At 35.4% G+C, this 19,135-nt stretch overlaps 1 protein-coding gene across 4 annotated transcripts; it reads left to right on the top strand.

Moving 5' to 3' along the window:
- Positions 1–357: 357 nt before the first annotated feature.
- LOC130948257 (putative pentatricopeptide repeat-containing protein At5g37570) lies at positions 358–6,719 on the top strand. 4 transcript variants are annotated; one of them, XM_057876964.1, is made up of 7 exons: positions 358–2,306; positions 2,630–2,758; positions 3,146–3,360; positions 3,610–3,672; positions 3,782–3,845; positions 5,905–6,050; positions 6,232–6,719. In XM_057876964.1, exon 1 carries the CDS (start codon positions 567–569, stop codon positions 2,250–2,252), a length of 1,686 nt encoding a protein of 561 aa, XP_057732947.1. In that variant the 5' UTR covers positions 358–566; the 3' UTR covers positions 2,253–2,306; positions 2,630–2,758; positions 3,146–3,360; positions 3,610–3,672; positions 3,782–3,845; positions 5,905–6,050; positions 6,232–6,719. The 4 variants fall into 4 exon arrangements, with proteins under 4 accessions (XP_057732947.1, XP_057732948.1, XP_057732946.1 ...); XM_057876965.1 differs by lacking the exons at positions 3,610–3,672; positions 3,782–3,845 and having other exon boundaries at positions 358–2,050; positions 2,137–2,306; XM_057876963.1 differs by lacking the exon at positions 3,782–3,845 and having other exon boundaries at positions 3,610–3,730.
- Positions 6,720–19,135: the final 12,416 nt, after the last annotated feature.

Here is a 19,135-nt window from a genome sequence, read left to right as displayed (position 1 = left end):
CTTAAATAAAATGGATTTCAAAATTAACCATTTTACAAATATTACAAATGAATAATTTTGAGCTTTATTTTATTTAAATATGCAATTTGTCCCTAAATTTCTCCTAACTTTTCCTATATATGTAAATAGAAAATAAATAATAGATATACGTTACGAAGCTTACAATTAATACTTTTTGGTGATACTAATGCTTTTATTTTTTGGTAGTGTCATGGGCTGAAAACCCGACCCGCACCTAGAAGAGAACCGGTTACAAACACACCACTATAATTTCCTAACCCACTATCATATTAATATAATTAATAAGTAATAACAAGACTCTTTGGGTTTATGAAGATGTTTAGACGCAAACTGAATTTGGTTGGAGCGGCAATCGGACCAGTTTTGATGTATCTTTGCAGCAGGGAGTCTCATTCTATTTGTTCTTCCTCGCAGAACGTATTGAAGTGCATTGCCACTTTCTTATTCTCCTTTCAATCTTTTTTGGCGTGTAAATTTATCAAGAATGTACCAAAGCGGATGACTTAAGGAGAGAAATCAGGGAGAGCAAAAAGCAGCTCCTTCCAATGAATTCAATATTTCAACACTCTTCTTCTCCGCCGCGTTCAACTGCCGCCATTACCACCCTTCTTAAGGCCTGCAAGACCATTCATCACCTCTACCAAGTCCACGCCTCCATCATCCAACGAGGCCTAGAGCAAGATCACCTCATCATCTCCCGCTTCATTTCCCTTTCCGCCTCCTTTGCCGCCACTGCTTCATATTACACCGCCGTCTTCGACTGCGTCCTTGGCCCTTCCCCTTTCCTCTGGAACTCCCTCATTGGAGCCCACACCAAAGGAAGTTACTTTTTCGACACCCTCTCTGCTTTTATTCGCATGAAGGCACATGGGTCCCTTCCGGATAGGTACACTTACTCTTCTGTGATTAAGGCTTGTTCAAGCATGTGCAGATCCTGGGAAGGAAAATTGCTCCATGGCTCGGCGTTGAGGTGTGGGGTTGAAGGTGATATGTTTGTTGGAACCTGTTTGGTCGATATGTATGGAAAATGTGGAAAGATTGGTGACGCTCGCAAGGTGTTTGATGGAATGTCTGAGAAGAATGCAGTTTCATGGACGGCTATGGTGGTTGGCTATGTGAAGGTTGGGGATATGGTGGAGGCAAAGAGGCTGTTTGATGAAATGCCGCAGAGGAATGTGGCATCATGGAATGCGATGATATGGGGTTTTGTGAAGGTGGGGGATTTGGGCAATGCTAGGGTAGTACTTGATGCTATGCCGGAAAAGAGTGTTGTTTCTTTCACGATCATGATTGATGGCTATGCAAAGGCTGGTGACATGGCTACCTCAAGGTTCTTGTTTGACCAAGCTCCGGAAAAGGATATTGTTGCATGGTCTACTTTGATATCAGGGTATGTACAGAATGGTCAACCTAACAGGGCCTTGAGAGTATTTCTTGAGATGGAATCAATGAATGTGAAACCTGATGAATTCATATTGGTTAGCTTGATGTCAGCTTCTTCTCAGTTGGGTAATTTAGAACTGGCTCGATGGGTTGATTCTTATGTAAACAAGAGCTCTATTGATATGAAACAGGACCATGTGATTGCAGCGCTTCTGGATATGAATGCTAAATGTGGAAACATGGAAAGGGCATTAAAATTATTTGAAGAAACGCCTAACCGTGATCTAGTCTCATATTGTTCGATGATACAAGGGTTGTCAATTCATGGATTCGAGGAAGATGCACTGAATTTCTTTAACAGGATGGTGAAGGATGGGCTAACTCCGGATGAGGTGGCCTTCAAAATCATTCTAACAGCTTGTAGTCATGCTGGACTTGTTGATGAGGGCTGGAACTACTTCCGCTCCATGAAGGAAAAGTACTGCATTAGTCCTTCACCTGATCACTATGCATGTATGGTTGACCTTCTAAGTCGATCAGGGCATTTACGGGATGCTTATGAGCTTATAAAAGTAATGCCAGTGGAGCCTCATGCTGCTGCCTGGGGTGCACTTCTTGCGGCATGTAAAGCATATGGTGATTCAGAGTTAGGAGAGATTGCTGCTAATCAACTTTTTGAGATTGAGCCTCAAAATGCTGCTAACTATGTGCTGTTGTCTAACATCTATGCAGCAGCAAATCGATGGATAGATGTTTCCCTTGTAAGAACGAAGATGAGGAACAGTAGGGTGCGGAAGGTACCTGGTTGCAGTCAGTTTAATCCAGACTTGGGCTCTTTGGCCTTTTAAGCTTCCAAAATTGCATATATGAAGCTGTCAATAAGAAAATTTTGGTTGCATAAGGTAAGAGGTGATGCAATTTTTTCAGTTGATCTGGGAGCTTAGTGGTTGCTCCATTGTTGTTAAATTGAAATAGCATTGACAGAATTGAAGTTATCATCTGTATAAAGATATTTTACATGAATAATTATTTATGAAAATATTTAATAAAAAGAGATGATTATTCATGTAAAATGATAATTAAGATCTCAACATGTATTACATTAAATAATTTAGTCAAATATATTAATTTATTTAATTATTTTCGACTATTTTTTCACACACACTTTCGCGTGATAGTTAACGTGTATTATGAATTAACACAAAGCACAAACTTTTGCATATAGAGCTAAGCTGCTAAACATCGTGTAAGCTTGGAGTATGATATTGAAAGACCAAGAATAAGTTCTGATAAAGGTCATGGCTGATCCAACCTCACTTGCTCCTCAAAAGGGTCAATCCTCTTCTTCTGATCAGTGAGTTTATCTCTCTCAATACTACTGTTATTATTAATTCAATGTGATAATAAAGTCTAGTTATGTGTTTCTAGTGCTAGCTTTATTCATTAAAATAGGAAATGGACTTCTGATAGCAATAATTCTTTGATCTAGCTGTGAAATGTTGTGGTGTTTATAATAGGAGTTTAGAAATCAAGATAATAAAGAGAAAAATTGACATGCATAATATATGTTACAGTTATGATTTGAAGTGAGGAACTTGAACTTGTAATCTATTGTTCTGATATGTAGTTGATTGGTGCCGGAAAAGTGAAAAGAAAGATTACAAGTTCAAGTTCCTCACTTTAAATCTAAATTGTAAATGTTATGCTTAACAATTCTAAATTGTTTTCTGTGTTTTTTCAGGTTGATCTTGAAAGAGTTGCAAGGGACACTCATCGTTATCTAGGAGCAGACCTTGAATAAGAGATTTTGTTCTGCATTGTATAAGAGAGAAGATGGATGTGATTGACTTGGAGGATGAATCGAGTGATATTGAGATTTTGAATTCTATGGTTGTCACCAATGAGCACTTCCAAACTGCTTTGACTTCTTCAAACCCATCTGTGTTGTGTGCAATAGTGAGTTCCCTTGCTGAATTCTCAACCTGAATGATTCTAAGCATGATTAATCTTTTTTGATTGCATAAACTTTGGAAAAGAAAGACACTACTCTTGCAAATATATACAATGCATTTAGCATATTAATGTCTTATCCTTTGTATTTATTGAGTTCTGTTATTATTTCAGTTACAAAATTGAATGAAAATGTTCTTTTATTATTATGTTGACCTTTAATTTGGAAATTGTTTACATGAACCATGATGGAAGTTCCAAATGTTTCCTATGATGATATTGGAGGTCTAGAGAAATGTTAAAAGGGAGCTTCAAGAGGTGCAAAAATTCGAAAATTTGATTTCATATTCCGAATCTTAAATGTGTTGTATATTAGGTATGTTTTCAACAATTTATTAATATAAGAGATTTATTTTACTGTTTATAGATGGTTCAATACCCGGTGGAACATGCTGAGAAGTTTGAGAAATTTGGCATGTCGCCTTCCAAAGGTGTTCTTTTCTTTGGCCCTCCGGGCTGCGGCAAAACCCTGTTTACAAAAGCAATTGCAAACGAATTCCAGGCCAACTTCATAAGTGTCAGGGACCTGCATTGCTTCTGCAGTTGGCCTGGCATTCCGAAATTCACACGGTCCAAAATTCATAAATGGACCGAGTCATTTGTTGTCCTGGAAAAAAAGAAGTCTCAGCTAAAAAGGGTTGAAGGATCTTAGAAATGGTTTTGCTTTGTTAATTAATGGTTGGAGATCATAGAAATGATCTGAACAAACCAACAAAAAATTTCAAACAGTCCAAAATTGAAGCATGGACTAAGTTGTTTGTTGAAAGGGAAAAAGAAAGATCATAGCCGGTCAAATGGATTGGGAGATCATACATTGCTTTTTTAGTAAAATGGGTTGGATGGTCATACAAATTAGAAATTATTTGAAAAAACCAACAAAAATTTTCAAATAGTTCAAAATTCAGATGTGGTCTGGGTCATTTCTTATCCTGAAAAAAAAATGCTAGTCATTCCTCATTTGACAAGATGTTGATGTCTTTCCTGCTCAGTTCCTATGCTGATACTGAATTTTTGTTTATTATCCCTTTTTTTTGGTTCATTTGTTCTAGTAATTGGTTAGTGAAAGCTGTTAATGCTATCTTATAATTGAAATTTCTTTGGTTTCTGAAAGCTGTCCTAAATTCCCCCATTCTCTAACCACATTGAATTTGTTGGTCAATCAAATGGAATAGTTTCGACAGCTTTCTCTTCCACGAGTGTTTTAAATTTTGAAATTATTTCTTTTATCCCAGTTTAGACTTTAGTGTAAGATGTGAGTGTGTGTGTGCATGCGTGCATGTTTTATTCTTTAATACCTTCTAAATCATGAATATTATTTTTCAAAATTTGTACTGATTTTTCATCTGTTCAAGTAATTCGTTTGTAGTTTCTTTGTCCAAGGTTAGGTCTGGTTAAGTTTGTAATGGGAATGTATTTTTCGTTACAGGAAGAAGAAAGTAATATATGGCTATTTAAAATTGTCAGACTCTTAATTCCATTTTCGAAAAAGTTTCTTTAGTGTAGCATTCCCAGGCATCCAATTGTGATATACGAGCATTGTTCATGATTTGGAATTGGTCTGTTCATCCTTTGTGTAAACCTAGGTTATTTCGAAATGTAGATGTTGAACCTCCCAAATTGAAATCAATTATGGATGTGTGTCGTATATTTAGGGGTAGATGACTCAAAGGCAAAGCCTAGATGCTTGGGTAGCATGTGTAGCTTGCAGTTCTAGATGCCTAACTCCTTTTACTTTAGTGGTTTTCCTGTGTTTGTAAGACAAGCTTGTGCCCTTTATGTTTCTGGTCATCTGGTAATGGTTGATCTCTTAATTTTAGAAGTTCCTAAATTTGCTTATTGAATAGAGTGCTGGTTCTGTAGTCGAAAAGAATTCAGCCATATCAAGGTCATCATCTTTAGGTTCTAGGACATCAAATGCATGCTGCCATTTTTCTGGATTTGATTGTTATGGAAAAATGTATTTATTTGCAGAAGAGATGTATTTTTTAAAGGTTTGATTCCATTTTTACATGCTTATTATTTAGCAATATATGTAAATCAAATTCGAATAAATAAATAATGTATCAAAGAAATTGATCTATTATGAACCAGTTTGTGAGCTTAACAAACTAAACATCCAAATTCTTTTTCAGAGGAACTTAATTCAAACTCTGTAATAATAAGCAAGATAAAGGCCACCCCACACATTTTTAATGAGTGGGGCAGCCTGAGTGGTTCACTGGTGGCTCTGCTTCTTTTAAGCATATGTTTATATATTTGACAAAAAGAAAATAATTTATTAATCTTTGTTATTACTCATCAATGTTGAGTCTGTTAGCACTCTGAATTCTGGATCTCCATTGCTTTAGAAAGTTTTTCGCAATTTATATGGTATTGTGTTGAGAACTGTGTAGCACCTTAAAAAAAAGAAAAAAAATTATTTGTGTTGACCAATGCTGGCGGTAGTTATTTGTCTCAAATGACCTTCTGAAGCCGAAACATGTATTGCAGGCTTCGGAGTTCTCTTTGGCTTCAATTTAAACCTGAACATATTGCTGCTGGAGCTGCATATCTTGCTGCCAAGTTTCTCAACATGGATCTTGCTGCTGATCGGAACATCTGGCAAGAGTTCCAGACAACACCATCCATTCTTCAAGGTAACCTCATCCCACATCCTTTTTTAATATCAAGATTGGGATAAATCTTATGCAGTTAAAAATTGAGCGATCTTTATTATTTTGGAAGGTATCTTCTTGAATCGCTGTCAGCCTACTTTTCAGCTGCGAAAAATAGTTTTGTATTTTATATTTTCTGATGATTAATCTCACCTTGTTGCAGATGTCTCGCAGCAATTATTGGAGCTCTTCTGTAAGTATAAAAGAACAAGATAGCATTTACCTTGTAGAGTAGATTCTAAGTACATAGTCAAAATGTCGCAGAGTTGAAGTAGTATGAGCCACATATAATCAGTGTTGGGAAGTTTGATAAATAATTTGGCAGATTACAGCCGTGTTTCAGCATCTCATGTATACTTTTATTAAACCTGGATCACATTTTGCATACATTTCATTGGTGCAATGCAGGGCGTCTAGTCTAGTTGAGGAGGAACCATCATTGGGGTTCCAAGGTGTCAATGTCAAATTCTGTTTTAATTAATCTTGTCGAAATGGTTTCACGATATAAGATGTTGCTGAAATTGGTTGTGTTCTCACTTCTCCAACGGTTGCACGGTGCTGTGGTTGTGGGACTCCGGCTCGCCAGAACAGGGAAGAGACGGCGCTGATTCTTCTTCTCATCGCTGCAGGTTGGCAATATAGTTCAGATGAGTGGAAGGAAGTCCTTGAGGTTGTGATACTCATCCCTGACTTCAGAGGCCTCCATCTCCAAGCCGGAGCGGTGGCTTAGATACCGCCGGGCTAGTTCTTGAAAGAGCCTAGCAGTGGAAACGACACAAATATCCAACACAAGAACAATATAGAAGCACTCATAACACAATATGGCAACAACTATAACAAGCAAATATAGCAACTAAAGCAATAACAAGAACACACCGAGATTTTAACGTGGAAAACCTCTTCAATGTGAGAGGTAAAAACCACGAGTCGTTCATACCAATGAAATAGCTCTACTATAATCAAATGAAATACAAGAGAGTCTCAAACAAAGCACAAAAACGTGCATATAACCAGCCAAAACATCAAAGCACAAAAGCTCACAAATAAGAAGCAAGAAGATGAAATATATCCAAAAAACAAAGTTGCTATCGAAGCCAATTTCTCCCTCTGCAAATCTCAATTAAAATCTTCACTATTCAGAATAAAGAACAAAATGTGAAGAATCTACAGTCCAAATTTTATGTTGATCCAACGGTGAAAGAATGAGAAACTGCCGTTCCAAGATTATTGCTTTGTGTAAAAACGGAAAACTTAATTTCTCTCTTGCAAAGCCAATTTCTCTCATTGCAAATCCCCAATCAACATTTTCACCGACCAGAATGAAGAACAAGATGATAGGAACACGCAGTTTAAATTTCAAGCTGATCCAATGGTAAACAACTGAGAAAATTTCATTTGAAATTTACTGCTTTGGGCAAAAACGGGAATTTTGTTTTTCCCCTTCTTTCTCTCTTTGGTGGCTACTCTCTTTCTCTCAAATGACCCCCAAAATCTAAATTAGGGTTGTGACACTAGGGTGCACGAATACACCCCCAAAATGTTGGGCTTGGGCCTCACGAAGGAGATAAAAAATCCAACAAATCTTCCCCATCTCGACTAGGTGGAGGCCCTCGCCATTCCGGCGATCAAACAACATGTTTCAAACTTTTCTCTTGACAATGTTTTTGTCAACATATCAGCACCGTTGTCATCAGTGTGAATTTTCTCAAGTTCCAACAACTTGGAATCTAACATATTCCGTATCCAGTAATACCTAACATCAATATGTTTAGATCTTGGATCAAAAATAGAATTCTTGGCAAGATGAATAACACTTTGGCTATCATACAATAACACATAACGGTCTTGCTTGAAACCAAGTGCTGCAAGAAACTTCTTTATCCACAACAACTCTTTACATGCTTTATTTGCTGCAGTAAACTCTGCCTCTGTGGTAGAAAGTGCAACACAATTTTGTAGTCTTGACTGCCATGAAATAGTCCCCCTGCAAATTTGACAAAATAACCTGAAGTAGATTTTCAAGAATCAATATCTCCTACCATGTTTGCATCAGTAAAGTCAACTAGCAAAGGTTTCTCACCACCAAAACTCAAACTCAAGTTAGTTGTACCTTTGAGATATCTCATAATCCATTTAACAGCATTCCAATGTTCTTTACTTGGATTAGAGAGAAAACGACTCATAGTACCAACCGCATGAGCAATGTCTGGTTTAGTATACACCATAGCATACATCAAGCTTCCAACAGCTGAGGCATAAGAAATTTCATCCATTGCTTGTTTCTCCTCATCAGTGGTTGGACACTGCTTGGTGCTCAACTTAAAATGAGGAGCAAAAGAACTAGCAACACATTTGGCATCATTCATGCCAAACCTTTGAAGCACATTCTTTATGTACTTCTCCTGTGACAAATAAAACTTCTTGCAATCTCTATAACGAGTAATAGTCATGCCCAAAATCTATTTGGCAAGTCCCAAGTTCTTCATAGCAAAGAACTTGCTCAACTATTTCTTCAACTCCTTAATTCTCAAAGCATTCTTGCCCACAATCAAAATATCATCGACATAAAACAAAAGAATGATAAAATCATCATTAGAAAATTTTTGCACAAATACACAATGATCTGAATTTGTCTTATGGTAACCATGCTTCTCCATAACAGATTCAAACTTCTTGCACAACTGTCTTAGAGCTTGCTTCAACCCATAAAGACTCTTTTTAAGCTTGCACACAAAATCTTCCTTTCCTTTAACAACAAAACTCTCTGGTTGCTTCATGTAGATCTCCTTGTCTAAATCACCATGAAGAAAAGTTGTCTTCACATCCATTTGCTCAATCTCCAACTCAAGAGATGCTGCTAATCCAAGTACAGCACGAATGGATGACATCCTCACAACAGGAGAAAATATCTCCTCATAATTAACACCTTTTCTCTGGTTAAAGTCTCTAACAACCAATCTAGCCTTATACCGAGGCTTAGAATTATGTTCTTCATTCTTGATTCTGAATACCCATTTGTTCTTCAAAACTCGCATACCTTTCAGTAGCTTCACCAACTCAAATGTATCATTCTCAAGCAAGGACTTCATTTCTTCTTGCATAGCTTCAAGCCATTGAGCTTTGCTTTCATCTTCAATAGCCTATCCAAAGCATTCAAGTTCTCCCCCATCAGTCAACAAAACAAACTCATGTAGAGAATACCTTGACGAAGGCTTTCTCTCTCTTGTAGACCTTCTAAGTGCATTTACAGGAATTTCTAAAGTTGGTTCTTCATCTTGATCATCATCACCAACTTCATCAAGTATCGGATCAATTGTTTCATCTTCACCTGCACTTGTATCATGCTCATTATTTTGAGCTTCAACTCTACCATCTTCTACCATATGCAAAGAGGGAGTAATATCCAAATCAGAAAAATCATCACTAGGCTGAACCATTGGCTTCTTTGCATTATCAACATCCTTCAATGTTTGGTCTTCAACAAAGACAACGTCTCTACTCCGAATCACCTTCTTGCTAACAGGATCATAAAACCTGTAACCAAACTCATCCATGCCATAGCAAATAAAAATACATTGCCTAATCTTTACATCAAACTTAGATCCCTCATCTTTGGGAATATGAACAAAAGCTTTACATCCAAAGACTCTTAAATGAGCTTAAGAAACATCTTTACCTGACCATATTTTCTCTAGCACTTTAAATTGTAAGGGAACACATGGTGTCTGGTTCAAGACATGAACAGTAGTGCTCAAAGCTTCACCCCAAAAGGAATTTGCCAATCCAGATTGTGACAATAAGCACCTAACTCTTTCAATCAATGTTCTGTTCATCCTTTTAACCAAGCCATTCAACTGAGGAGTCTTCGGAGGAGTCTTCTGATGTCTTATACCATGCTCTTTACAATAAGTATCAAATGGACCTGAGTACTCACCACCATTGTCAGTACGAATGCATTTCAACTTCTTCCCAGTTTCTCTTTCAACAGAAGCTTGAAATTGCTTGAACACATTCAAAACTTGATCTTTGGTCTTCAAAGTGTAAACCCATAATTTTCTAGAATGATCATCAATAAAGGTTACAAAATAGATAGACCCTCCAAGTGTCCTTGTCTTCATCGGCCCACATACATCAGAATGCACCAAGTCAAGTATCTTCGACTTCCTTGAAGGTGGATGGCTCTTAAAAGAAACCCTGTTTTATTTTCCAGCAAAGCAATGGTTGCACTTTTGCAAAACAACCTTAAAACCAAATAAAAGATTCATCTTGGATAACATATTCATGCCCTTCTCACTCATATGACAGAATCTCTTATGCCATAAATCAGTTTCATCAACAAACTCAGCAGTATTAACAACATCTTTCACAATCTTTGCTTGAGTTAAATAAAGAGTAGAGTGTCGAGTACCTCTAGCAACAACCATGGGACCCTTGGTGAGCTTCCAACTATCACGAGAAAATGAGCTATCCAAGTCTTCATCACACAACTTACCAACAGAAAGTAAGTTCAACCGAATATCTGGAACATGCTTCACACGCTTTAAAGTCAACTTGGTACCGTTGGAGGTTTCTAAGCAAACTTGTCCAACACCAGCACATTTGGAAATACCTTGATGAGCCATTTTCACATCACCAAAATCACTAGGAGTATAGGATGTAAACAAATTCCTCCTAGATGTAACATGAATAGAAGCACCACTATCAATCACCCAACTAATGCTATTATCAACAAGGTTAACAGATTCAAACTCCCCAATAACAAGAAAATCATCATGAGTTACATTAACCTTGTCTTCCTTGCTACCATCATCTTTATTTGTGCTCTTGTCTTTACTTGCATTGGCTTTCTCCTTCTTTAGCTGCCAACAAAATTTCTTCACATGTCCCTTTTGACCACAATGATGGCACTCAATATTCTTATACTTTCCTCGAGACTTGCTTCTTCTTTGATCTCTGCTTTTAGAACCTCGACTTTTGTTTCTCCCCCTAGACTCAGAAACAAGAACATCTGAATGTGTAGTCGATGTAACTTGTGACTTTCTTCTCATCTCTTCATTCAAAATACTGCTCTTGGCAAGATCTATAGAGATTACACCATCAGGAGCAGAATTAGATAATGACATTTTGAGAATTTCCCCGAGTCTGGTAAGGAGCCAAGAAGTAACAATCTTTGAACCTCTTCATCAAACTTGATACCCATGGAAGATAACTGATTCATAATTCCTTAAAAATTATTCAAGTGATCTGTCATTGATGTCCCATCTGTATATTTCAAAGCCAACAACTGCTTGATCAAAAACATCTTGTTATTCCCAGTTTTCCGAGCATACAACTGTTCAAGCTTAATCCAAAGGGTCCGAGCATGTGTCTCTCCAATAATATAGTTCAACACATTATCGTCAACCCACCGCCTAATATATCCATAGACTTGTCTATGCAACAAATCCAATCATCATCAGAATTATCATTAGACTTCTCTGTACCAAAAACTGGTTGATGAAAATTCTTGACATAAAGTAAATCTTCCATTTTTTACTTCCACAAATCATAATTAGGACCATTAAGAGTGATCATCCTACTAGTATTACTATTAGCTTCCATTGTTCATAGAATCACAAGCCCGAAAAAATACGAACAAGCTCTGATGCCAGTATAAAAGAGCCTAGCAGCGGAAATGACACAAATATCTAACACAAGAACAATATCGAAGCACTCACAACACAATATGGCAGCAACTATACCAAGCAAATATAGCAAGTAAAGTAATAACAAAAACACACCGAAATTTTAACGTGGAAAATCCCCTCAATGTGAGAGGTAAAAACCACAGGTCGTCCAAACCAATGAAATAGTTCTACTATAATCAATGAGGTACAATAGAGTCTCAAACAAAGTACAAAAACGTGCATATAACCAGCCAAAACATGAAAGCATGAAAGCTCACAAATAAGAAGCAAGAAGATGAAATATACCCAAAAAACAGAGTTATTGTCGAAGCCAATTTCTCCCTCTATAGACCTTTAATTAAAATCTTCACCGTTCATAATGAAGAACAAAATGTGAAGAATCTATAGTCCAAATTTCACGTTGATCCAATGGTGAAAGAATGAGAAATTGCCGTTCCAAGATTGCTGCTCTGTGTAAAAACGGGAAACCTAATTTCTCTCACTACAAATCTTCAATCAACATCTTCACCGACCAGAATGAAGAACAAGATTATAGGAACACGCAGTTTAAATTTCAAGTCGATTCAACGGTGAATAACTGAAAAATTACCCTTTGAAATTTATTGCTTTGGACAAAACGAAAATTCTATTTTTCCCCTTCTTTCTCTCTTTGGTGGCTACTCTCTTTCTCTCAAATGATCCCCCAAAATCTAAATTAGGGTTATGACACTAGGGTGCAAGAATACATCCCCAAAATATTGGGCTTGGGTCTCACAAAGGAGAGAAAAAATCCAACCGTTCCTACCGAGGTGTTGTAGTTGTTGCTTCTTTGGCGCACCTTTCTCCTCAATTCTTCTTTGCTTAGTATCGCCGCCACAATTTGAAAGAAGAGTGTCTTAGTGTGTATTTGGATTATAGTTTATAAAAGGGAGTTTGCATAAAATTGATTTTGCAAACTTGATTTTGATAAAAAGTAAGTTTGTGTTAAAGTGATTTATGTTTGGTAACTTTTGTATCAAAATGAATTATAGTAAAATACATGTTGTTTGGCTTATACCATTCAAAATCACTTTTAGATAAAAAGTTACTAAAATGGACATCAACTTAAATAATATTTTTATATTATCCTATCATTTTAATTTAGATATTTAAATAGATCTTATTTAATTTTGTAATAAAATTAATATTTACTTACTAAAATAAAAACAACATATAAAAATAGACAAAATATATTTTTTCAATAATCTTATTCTTAATATTAATTTGGAATCCAACGTTTATAATTTTATTATTATCTATGATTAATTTTTTATTTAATTTATCTTTTTTAATGGAATCATAATTTATATTATAAAAAATTACACTAAAATATAGTATACGAGAATTACAATTATAAAAGAGAGTACTAAAAATAATAAAAAAATTAAATATTTACCTTGTATTGATTGAAACAAATCTGAAAGTTCTTGATGATCTTTTTATATAGTATATTTTTAGTATTTTTTTTAATATGCTATAATTTTTTACTATTATTATTATTTACAGTTAATTTTTTGTTTAATTTACTTTACCTAATAAAATCAATAAATCATATTATAAAAAGATAACAAACATAATACACAAAAATCACAATTATAAGAGTGTATAATATCAAACAAACAGTTGAAAAAAATAAAAAAAATAAATAATAGAAAAATAGAGCTTATATAAAGAAATAACAAGAATTTTATAAATAATTCAATAACATACCTAAAGGATACAGTTGATAAAAGGTAAATAAATAGTTAGTATCTACGAACTAAAAGTTCCGTCAAGAAAACGCAGAAGCTACAAATAGTTGCTTCTTGTATACGTGGTTTTGGTAGCAAAATTACTTTTACTTTTATGAGAAAAAAAATTTGACAAACCAAAAGTTGAAACTTTCAAAAAACTTAAACGGCTTCTTTTCTTCCAACGGTTTTTCCAAACACACCCTTAGTCGTTGAGCTGGGCCACTGTGTGAGCTACCTCCTTACTCTCGTTTTTTCATAAGGCCCAAATCAATTGTCCTATTTTACTCCAGAGATCACTATGTAGTTGTGAGCCAAACCAAGTCGGCCTTGTCTATTCACATCGGAGAATTGCATTTTTCGTAGTCTCTTCTTCCTACAAGCAAATGGAACATATAGGATTCAGATCATTTCCTGTTGAAAAGGTTATGTCTCACCGGCATTAGTTTTAGTGTTTTACTGCTTTAGCCTTTTAGGCCCTTATATGCTATATAAACTTTGATTAGCTCCTGTAAGCTAAAAAAAAAAACCGAGTGATCGAACTTTGAACTACACGAACAAAAACAAAATTAAACTTTGAACTAATGACTTACACTCCAACTCAATTTAATATCGGGTTTGATTTTTAAATCTCTGCTATTTTCTCCATGAATATAACTGCGACTTAATATTCAATTTGGGCCTTCAAAATTTGAAGTTGAATTTAATTTGATCCTTACAATTTTAATGAACTCAAATTAGACTCTGAAATTTATAATCGTAATTTACATTAACCTTTGAGCTAATTTTCGTCAATAACGTATTGATTTTATTGTAAAATAAATAAAAGATATAAAATAAAGATGTATAAATAGAAGACTCTAGTATTAAAATAATTAGCTCAATAATATATATATATATATATATATATATATATATATATATATAATAATATTATATGTTGTATTGTGTATATATACAAAGATAGAAAGAAATATTAAAAATAAAAAGAGAGAATTGCATTTGTTTATTGTTACTATCTCAATATAATAAAGATGATTAATATTGCTATTAATATTATATGTAAAGAGTAATAGAAAATAGAATTTAAAATACTTATAAAATAAAAGAAGAGAAAGAATTGTAGTAGAAATATAAGGAGAAGAGTATTTGATTGTAACATAAAGAGGGAATAGGTTTCTTATTACTTGCTTATGTTGCTATGTAAAGCCTAAGATCATTCCTCTATTTATACAAATTCAAGGTTCACATTTTCAAAGGTTGGAAAGCATGCACCGCACATTCTTAAATGCATGTACTTTCCAAGAGTGCTTGCTGAGTAGACATAGAATGGATATGGACATCCATATCGTAACACTCCCCCTTGGATGTCCATTTAGGATTATTGCCTCGTTAAAACCTTACTAAAGGAAAACCCTATGGGAAAAACCTTAGTGAAGGAAAAAGAGTACAATATCTTTTGTAATGGGGACTGCCTCATTAAAAACCTTGTCAAGAAAAACCCAATGGGAAAAAATCTGACCAAGGAAAAAAGAGTACAGTCTCCCCCTCTTGCCGACATCATTTAATGTCTCGAAATCGGCGCATCCCAATCTCATGTACCAATCTTTCAAAGGAGGATTTTGGGAGTGACTTTGTAAATAAATCTGCCAGATTGTCACTTGAGCGGATCTGTTGGACATCAATTGTCCCTTGATTTTGAAGATCATGAGTGAAGAAGAATTTGGGAGAAATGTGCTTTGTTCTATCGCCTTTAATATATCCGCCTTTAAGTTGAGCAATGCATGCTGTATTATCTTCAAACAGGACAGTTGGAGCTATCTTATGATCAATCAGTCCACATGATGACATAATATATTGAATCAAACTCCTCAGCCAAAAACACTCGCGACTAGCTTCATGAATCGCCAGTATTTCAGCATGATTAGAGGATGTTGCAGCAATTGTCTGTTTCGTGGACCTCCAAGATATAGCTGTACCACCATATTTGAGATCTCCCTTTATGTGGATCAGACAAGTATCCGGCATCTGCATAGCCAACTAGTTGTGACTTGGATCCGTATGGATAAAACAATCCCATATCAACCGTTCCATGAAGATATCGAAAAATTTGTTTGATTCCACTCCAATGTCTTCTGGTTGGAGAGGAACTATACCTTGCTAGTAAATTCACCGCGAATGATATGTCAGGTCGCGTATTATTAGCAAGATACATTAGTGCTCCAATGGCACTAAGATATGGTACTTCAGGACCAAGGATATCCTCATTTTCTTCTTTAGAACGGAATTGATCCTTTTTCACATCCAAAGATCTTACGATCATTGGGGTACTTAATGGATGTGACTTATCCATATAAAATCTCTTCAAGATCTTTTCTGCGTATGTTGTTTGATGAACAAAGATCCCATCTTTTATATGCTCGATCTGCAGGTCGAGACAAAATTTAGTCTTTCCAAGATCTTTCATCTCAAACTCTTCTTTTAGAGTTTTTATAATTGTTGGAATCTCTTCAGGAGTCCCAATGATATTTAAATCATCAACGTACACAGCAATTATAATGAACCCAGATGTAGTTTTCTTTATGAAAACACATGGGCAGATGTCATCATTCTTGAAACCGTTTTTGGCCAGATACTCAGTAAGACGATTATACCACATTCGTCCAGATTGCTTTAGACCATATAAAGATCTTTGCAATTTGACTGAGTATAACCCTTGCGAATATTCCTTAGATGGTTTAGATATCTTTAGTCCTTCAGGGACTTTCATATAGATATCCCGATCTAATGAGCCGTATAAATAGGTTGTTACCACATCCATTAAATGCATATGCAGTTTATGATATGCAGATAAACTGATCAAATAACACAATGTTATCACATCCACTACAGGGAAATACGTTTCTTCATAATCTATACCGGGCCTTTGTGAAAAACCTTGTGCCACAAGTCGGGCTTTATAGCGCACAACTTCATTTTTCTCATTTCGTTTTCTTACAAATACCCATTTGTATCCAACAGGTTTTACATCTGCAGGTGTACGGACTACAGGTCCAAAGACTTCACGTTTTGCAAGTGAGTCTAATTCAGCCTTCATGGCAGCTTCCCATTTTGGCCAATCATTTCTTTGTCGACATTCTTCAACTGATCTTGGCTCGAGATCCTTACTTTCATGCATGATATTTAATGCCACATTATATGCAAATATTTCATTGACAATTGTCTTATTTTGGTTCCATTTCTTTCTTGTAAAGACATAATTTATCGAGATCTCGTCATTTTCACAATTTTCAGGTACCTGAACGTCTTTTGGCGTTAAATCAGAATTTTGGACAACTGCAGGTGTCTCTACTATGTCTTTTTCAACAGGAATAGTATTTACCTCTTTTCTCTTTCGAGGATTTTTGTCTTTAGAACCGACAGGCATGCCACGCTTCTGGCGTGAATTTGCTTCAGTGGCTACTTGTCCTACTGGGACATCAATTCGAATTGGGGCATTTTTCGCTGGTATATAAGATTTAGTTATCCTCTTTGTATCGGAAAATGCATCAGGCAAATCATTTGCTATTCTTTGCAAATGTATAATCTTTTGAACTTCCAGTTCACATTGCCCTGATCGAGGATCTAAATGCATCAATGATGATGCATTCCAGTTAAGCTCCTTTTCAAGAAGGTTATTCTCTCCCCCTAATGTTGAAAATTTTGATTCATCAAAATGACAATCCGCAAACCGGACTTTAAATACATCTCCGGTTTGTATCTCAAGATACCTCACTATAGAGGGAGAATCATATCCAACATATATCCCCAATTTTCTTTGGGGTCCCATTTTAGTGCGATTAGGTGGTGCAATGGGAACATATATTGCACACCCAAATATTCTTAAATGAGAAATATTTGGCTGCTGGCCAAAAGCTAACTGCATAGGAGAGAACTGATGGTAACTTGTTGGCCTCAAACGAATAAGTGCTGCGGCATGTAAAATAGCATGCCCCCAAACTGAAGTCGGGAGATTTGTTCTCATAAGCAAGGGTCTAGCAATTAATTGGAGGCGTTTAATAAGTGATTCTGCTAACCCATTTTGTGTGTGAACATAAGCTACTGGATGTTCAACACTTATTCCATTAGCCATACAATAAGCATCAAAAGCTTGGGAAGTAAATTCACCAGCATTATCAAGACGAATTGCTTTGATTGGATTTTCTGGAAATTGTGCTTTTAATCAAATAATTTGAGCCAATAATCTCGCAAACGCCAGATTGCGAGAAGATAATAAGCACACATGTGACCATCTCGAAGATGCATCTATTAGGACCATAAAATATCTAAAAGATCCACATGGTGGATGAATAGGTCCACATATATCACCTTGAATCCTTTCTAGGAATTCAGGAGACTCAAATCCAATCTTTACTGGTGATGGCCTTAAAATTAACTTTCCCTGAGAACATGCAGCACAACAAAATTCACTAGTTTTAAGAATCTTCTGGTTCTTTAGTGAATTTCCATGAGATTTTTCAATAATTCTCCTCATCATGGTTGTTCCCGGATGACCCAATCGGTCGTGCCAAGTTATGAACTCATTTGAGTTAGTAAACTTCTGGTTTACAATAGCATGTGATTAAATTGCACTAATCTTGGTATAATACAACCCAGATGAAAGTGAGGGTAATTTTTCTAATATAACTTTCTTATTTGAATCATGAGTTGTGATACATAAATACTCATGATTTCCCTCATTCATCGTCTCAACATGATATCCATTTCGGCGAATATCTTTGAAACTCAACAAGTTCCTCAGAGACTTGGTAGATAATAGTGCATTATTTATTATAAATTTTGTTCCTCCAGGAAACAAAATTATAGCTCTTCCGGAGCCTTCTATCACATTGCCTGAGCCAATAATAGTATTAACATATTCCTCTTTTGGCACAAGATGGGTAAAATATATATCACTTTTGAGAATAGTGTGCGAACTTGCACTATCCGCAAGGCATACATCTTCATTACATATCCTTGCCATTCTCTTCAAAAACAAATAATAATAAAATGAGTAGTATGCACAGTTAAATTGAATACTTGATCAGAATTATTTTTCTAAGAAACACTGTACATAAAATAACGTCATATACTAAAATTTTATTTTAAAATTTGACACATTTAATAATTTCAAAATTCATAAACATTAATATTTCATTATTTATGTACATTACATTTGAAACTTAAATACATAGAAAATAAAACTTAACAATAAGTTCTTTACATTATTTATTTACATAGATATTTCACAATCTCACATATTAAACTATTCCATCATTGATCAAATGACCAATATTTCCTTCAGGATCCTCAAAGAAATCAGATACATCATAATGAGTGGTGGAGTTCTCAGCATCATTTGAAACAAAATTTGTTTCCTTTCCTTTGTCGTCCTTTTTCAAAGATGCCTGGTAAAGATCGACTAGGTGCCTTGGGGTATGACAGGTACGTGACCAATGGCCCTTTCCACCACAACAGAAACACTTCTCCTCTGTTGATTTATTCTTCCCGATATTCCTTTCTTTATCCCACTTCTGGTGAGATCCTCTCTTTTGAACATAATTCTTTTTCCTTCCATAATTTTTCTTGTTAT

This window comes from Arachis stenosperma, chromosome 9 (genome assembly GCF_014773155.1).
Source record: "Arachis stenosperma cultivar V10309 chromosome 9, arast.V10309.gnm1.PFL2, whole genome shotgun sequence".
Taxonomy (NCBI): Eukaryota; Viridiplantae; Streptophyta; class Magnoliopsida; order Fabales; family Fabaceae; genus Arachis; species Arachis stenosperma.
The sequence above is the reverse complement of the archived record's forward strand: the minus strand, read 5'-3'. Positions and strand labels throughout refer to the sequence as shown.

Excerpts from the sequence above, each read along its gene's own strand:
- LOC130948257 (XM_057876962.1), top strand. The coding sequence starts at position 567 with ATGAATTCAATATTTCAACACTCTTCTTCTCCGCCGCGTTCAACTGCC.